Source organism: Myotis davidii, unplaced genomic scaffold, assembly GCF_000327345.1.
Source record: "Myotis davidii unplaced genomic scaffold, ASM32734v1 scaffold749, whole genome shotgun sequence".
NCBI classification, from domain to species: domain Eukaryota; kingdom Metazoa; phylum Chordata; class Mammalia; order Chiroptera; family Vespertilionidae; genus Myotis; species Myotis davidii.
In genome coordinates this window covers 95,135-101,140 of record NW_006300030.1, presented here as the reverse complement: position 1 = coordinate 101,140, position 6,006 = coordinate 95,135, and the positions used below count along the sequence as shown (strand labels likewise).

The following is a 6,006-nucleotide window of genomic DNA, read 5'->3' as shown; positions in this document are numbered from 1 at the left end:
GGAAAGAGAGAGAGAGAGGTGTTTAGTTTTAGAAAAGCAAAGCCAACTAAAACTAAATAGATGTTTCTGTAATTTAGAACTATAATTAGATACAAAAGCAAACAAAAAACAATAAAATGACGAGAGAAGAAAGGCTTCCAACCAGCGTTTCCCACTTACAGGGAACCTGAGTAACATCTTTGGAGAAGCAACAATGAGGGGTTTTCTGAAGTTCCGGACCATCTGTCTTCTGAGCAAATGGAAATACTGAGCAGGAGTCGTGGGGTTTACCACAAACATGTTCACGGTGTCCCCGTCCACCCCCTCCTCTGCGCTGTCACACATCTGGGACAGAAATGAAAGAAAGGAGAATGTTCAGATCATCTCCTACAATCATAACATCTGCTCTCCAAAGGGACCACAGGGCTCTCAAGGGTGAGAAAAAAATATTTCCCTCCATTACAGATAATACCAGAAAATAAATTTACAGCCTAAGAAGAATTAACCAAAGGAGAGGTCTGATGCTTCCCCCATTTTCCTAAGTCTGCATATTTTAACACAGTTGTTTCCAAACACAGCTGATTTCAAGGAGCATCTGGAGGGGACCTTTTAAAAAATACAAATTCTGATTACTATGGAGTTAAGATGGTGTCAGAATCCCACTCTTCTAATGAAATAAACACAAGAGTTTGATTTGTTTGTGGGTTTTTTTGGGGGGGAGGGGTGTTTTGTTTTTTTAGAATGATTTGCTTAACATTTTTTAATTTATTTATTTTAATATTTTTATTTATTTCAGAGAGGAAGGAAGAAGGAAAGAGAGATAGAAACATCAATGAGAGAGAATCATTGATTGGCTGCCTCCTGCACTCCCGCTACTGGGGATCAAGCCCACAACCTGGGCATGTGCCCTTGACAGAAATCGAACCTGCGACTGACAATCTATCCACTGAGCAAAACCACCCAGGGCTGTTTGTTTGTTTTAAAGACAAAACAAAATCAAAAGCAGCTAACAAGGTCGAAAAGTGACAATGAACTAAATCTCTAAGACCGTGGTGGAACAAAAAGCGAAGACATGGCTCCTAACCCCACTCCAGAAACAATGGAGAGAAAAGAAAGCGGAAAACCCTGACAATTATTACTAGTCCCCTCTGATTTGGAGAGAGAGTGTGCATAGGCAACCCTGGTGGGAAAATAAAGGCAAAACTTAGAGCAGAAGCCACTACAGAGCTCAGTGGAGGCGACAAGGCTGCCAGGCTTGCCACTTCCAGGGCATTAAATCTGTTTCATTCAAATACTATAATGTCTGACAGTTTAAGGCACATTCATTAAGTACCTGGAGGAGGCAATTCTAGTTCAAAGCCCCTCGGAATCATGAAAACATTCCTGGGAATCAAAAAGGCACTGGAAGTGAAACCGGTTTGGCTCAGTGGATAGAGCGTCGGCCTGCGGACTGAAGGGTCCCGGGTTTGATTCCGGTCAAGGGCATGTATCTTGGTTGCGGGCACATCCCCAGTAGGAGATGTGCAGGAGGCAGCTGATCGATGTCTCTCTCTCATGGATGTTTCTAACTCTCTATCTCTCTCCCTTCCTCTCTGTAAAAAATCAATAAAATATATTTTAAAAAAAAAAGGCACTGGACATACCTGCAAGAAACGCTCTATGCGACAGGAGGAGTGGTCGGGTCCAGCCCCGTCATACCCGTGGGGCAGGAGAATCACAATGCCGCTCTGGAGGAGCCACTTGGCCTCTCCTGGAAAACAGTAGGAGGGAGTGAGACGTCTGTGAGGCAGAAATGAAAGGTCTGATCTAATCTGGGTAGCGGAACAAACCTTAGTTAGCTGCCTGACCCCCTAGAACCATTTTCATTAGATGTCCTGTCTAGCACTGTTACGCCATAGTTGGGAGAAAAAGTATCCCTCCTACCAGCTGAAACCCTGGAATGGCACATCCTGGGATTGGTTTAGCAAGTGGAACACAAACTCAACAGTAAACATCCGGCTCCCAGAACAGCATGGCCATGCTGAATGCACTCGGGCACAACTCTGACCAAGACTGAACAGCTCCTACTTTTCCCTCACAGTACCCCCGACAACACAGGTCACTGTGCTCAATTTCAAGACACAGGCACGTTAGAACAGTCTCTGGACATGTCAAAGTCCAGTTTCCTTAAGGCACGTTTCTTTTTAATTGTTGATTTTATTTTAAATTACATTTCCTGGGATGACATTGCTTGGCATGTTTCTTATAACTACACAGATATAGAGTAACACAACAAAGGGAAGGACCTATAGTGTACACTCATAATCCAAGAGTACTTACCCCCACAAAATGGGGTAAGCATGTGGGGGAAACTCATACTTGTACTTTATGTACTTTGAATTTTTACAGTAAGCAGGTCCTGCTTTTATAAATGATTATTAAACATAATCAAGACACACAACTTCCGACGTTCAGATACTTGAGTGTCTCTGGATTGAGGGAAGCAGATTTTCAAGACTGACATTCACTCTGATCACAAATCCTCAACTATGTGACCATTCCCTGCTTGTGATTCATGTCATAGCTAATCAACAAACCCCAAGAGTAGATCTGAAAGTCAAACTACTTAGGACCTGGTAGGAACATGTCCTGCTTGCTATAGCCAAACACATTCCCCCACAGATGGGAAGGTGCTCCCTGCATAACAGCTGAGCAGTACTCAGCTTATTTAACTCTGATAGCTGTCATGGCCCAGTGGATGACAGGACAACACCCAACTCTCCCCAGGATCTGTGGTACAAGGAGTCTCAAAAGCAGCTACAGCCCCTTTTCATTCATTTGTCCCCATAAGGCTAGCATCATGCATCCACTAGATACTCATATGCCAAAACCAACCTCCAGAGATGAACGTGTCAAAGATGATCTGGGCACCATTGAAGAAATCGCCAAACTGAGCCTCCCAGAGGGGCAGTAACGTAGGGCTCTCAATGCTCATCCCATACTCAAATCCCAGGACAGCCTCTTCTGACAATGGGCTGTTGCTGACCTGATGCAAAGGGAGAGAATAGAGACACTGTCATGCAGAGAAATGGGAACATGAGTCAGTAAAGGTAAATGATTCACATTTATGCAAACCTCTTAAGAAGGAAGAAGGGCAGAGAGAGAGAAGCTTTATTTTTAATAGTTTCTACAGGTCTTCGAGAAAAAGCCCTCTATGAGTGATGCATATGGGAAAGTTGGAACAAAAAGAGAAACATATGAAAGGTGTTAGAATATGGGCATTGAAGATTTCCTTTAAGGATTAGCAAAATTAATTTATCAGACGACCCACCTTTGGAGCTGAGAGTAAAACTGTATCATATAAACTTATTTTTAAAAAGTTTAAAAAAAACTTTTTAAAGGACAGCCAGTGTGTCTCAGTGGGTTAGAGGGTCATCCCATGCACCAGAAGGTCTTCGGTTTGATTCCTGGTCAGGGTTGCAAGTTCGATCCTGGCCCCAGTAAGGGTGTGTGCAGGAGGCAGTTTCTCTCTCACATCGGTGTTTCTCTCCCCCTATCTTCCTTCCTCTCTCTAAAAATCAATAAACTATTCTAAAAAAAAGGATGAGACGTGGAAGCTACACTGACATGCTCCCAGGACCAAACTGGAATTACAACTAAAATACAGAAAAACCATCCTGAATGATCAACTGAAGACTTGCTGGAGAGAACCCTGATAACAAAGGACAGGAACTGAAGACCGCATAGAGACTTCAAAAGGGCTTGTCAGGCTCCCACAGACAGTAGCTGAAGTTCCGGAGGGATATCTCAGCTGTTGGGGGTTCCCACTGAGAACACTGGAGCCCAAACTCCAAGGTGGGCTCCCCAACCCAGATCATTGAACTGAGAAAGGTGCTCACACAACATCTGGCTGTGAAAAGCAGCAGGGTTTCTGTCTGCCAAGGAGAGATGGCTGGAAATGCAGTCACCCTCTTAAAGGGCCAACACACAAAATTTTGTGTGCAGCCACTCACCTTGGGATCTGACCGAGGGAGGACAGAGTAGACTGAAGCTGTGTGGGCAGAAGCTAGGGTTAAGGGCTGTGGGGTTAGAGCTCAGGAGGCAGCCACCCCAGTTTCCTGTGCTGAGTCATTCCCTCATACTGCAGGGGATGCCTTTCTCCTGCAGACCTTCATCATACAGGCAGCTTTTGCCTGGGGGAGAAGCAATTGCCCCATCCTATTGGAAAACCCCTTACTGCACCCTATGGAGTTTCTGAGGCCCATTAAGAGACTGAGAATAACAATTAGCCTGCAGCCAGAAGCAATTGCCCCACTCTGTTGGAAAACCTCTTACCCTACCCTGTGGTCAATAGCCTGAGACTAATCAAGACTGAATAACAATCAGTGTATAAACAGAGGCAGGTCTCTGAGGCTCTGAGTGTTTCCTGATCCAATCCAGGGCCCGGGGCTAGGAAAATCAGGCCTTGGTGCACAAATCTTAGTCCTTTCCCAAGGCATTCATCCTCAACAGAGGGAGCCACAAGTAGTGAATTGGTGATGGCTCCTAAAAGGGTACTCAGGGCCAGTCAGAAACAGCATCTGACACTATCCTGTACTAGAGATTGTGAGTTGCAGCAGATCTATCTAGTACACAGACACAGTCTCAAACAGGCAGCCAAAATGTGAAGACAAAAAAAAAAAAAAAAAAAAAAAAAAAAAAAAAAAAAACCCCAAATGAAAAAACAAGAGAATTCTCCAGGAGAGCTAAATGAAATGGGGATAAGAAATTTATCAGACATAGAACACAGAATAATAAAGGTAAAGATGCTCAACAGCATGAGAAAAGATATAGTAACTATGAAGAATGACATAGCACTAATAAAGAACACACTGGAAGGAACACACAGAAGGTTATGGAAGGACAAGGATCAGAACAGTGAATTAAAAGACAGGGTTGAAAAAAATCTTTCCATCAGAGAACCAAAAAGAAAAAATAAAATAAAAACAGGACAGCATAAGAAAGCTGTGGAACAACATGAAATGTGACAATATCCACAAAATAGGAGTGCCAGAAGGGGAAGAAAGTAAGCAATGGATAGAAAATGTGGTTAAAGAAATAATGGCAGAAAACTCACAAAATGGAGAAAAGAAAAAAGTCACACAGGTTCAGGAGGCACAGAGAGTCCCAAGCAAGAAGAACCCAAATAGGCCCACTCCCAGACACATTATAATTAAAATGCCAAAAATTAAAGACAAAGAGAGAATCTTAAAAGAAGCAAGAGAAAAGCAATTTGTTACCTACAAAAGGAGCTCCCATAAGGTTGTCAGATGAGAACGTTGTGGAGTGAAAGAAGATGTAGTGCCGAGGATTGAGAAAGGTATGTCGAGATGGTTTGGACATATAAAGAGGATGAACGAAAGGAGACAGACGAAACAAGTATACAGGACGAGTGTGGATGGGAGAGTTGGAAGGGGTTGACCTCAGTGAACGTACCTCAGTCAGATTGAGGATGTTTTTAGCAAAGGCCAGCTTAGGAGTACCCTAATTAAGTTAATAACAATGTACCTACCTATATAGTTTAAGTTTACAAAATATGGCTCTCAAAAGAAATTTCAATCACTGTACTGTTGATATTTGGCTCTGTTGACTAATGAGTTTGCTGACCACTGAGCTAGGCTATCATTCAAAATGGTGAAATGAGGAGCTTCCCAGACCAAAAAACAAAAAAAGGCTAAGGAGTTTGTCGCCACCAAACCAGCACTGCAAGAAATGTTAAAGGGCTCTCTATTCTATTCCATTGATCTATATGCCTATTCTTGTGCCAGTACCAGGCAGTTTTGAGAACAGTGGCTTTGTAATACATCTTGATATCTGGTATTGAGATCCCACCTACTTTGTTCTTTTTCAGGATTGCTGCAGCTATTCGGGGTTTTTTTTTTTTTTTCCAGATGAATTTTTGGGGAGTACGTCCTATGTCTGTGAAATATATTGTTGGTATTTTAATGGAGAGTGCATTGACTTTATAGATAGCTTTGGGTAGTATGGACATGTTAATGATGTTGATGC

The 6,006-nt window shown here is 42.8% G+C and overlaps 1 protein-coding gene across 1 annotated transcript in view; it reads right to left on the bottom strand.

Annotated features, from left to right (window-relative positions):
• The window catches only part of DHTKD1 (dehydrogenase E1 and transketolase domain containing 1), a 40,100-nt gene that overhangs the window by 5,929 nt on the left and 28,165 nt on the right, over positions 1-6,006 (bottom strand). Inside the window, exons 10-12 of the mRNA XM_015572049.1 lie at positions 2,854-3,004; positions 1,623-1,729; positions 160-324 (exon numbers count right to left, since the gene is read on the bottom strand). Of these exons, the coding sequence (XP_015427535.1) occupies positions 160-324; positions 1,623-1,729; positions 2,854-3,004 (423 nt within the window). The remainder of the gene's footprint in view (positions 1-159; positions 325-1,622; positions 1,730-2,853; positions 3,005-6,006) is intronic.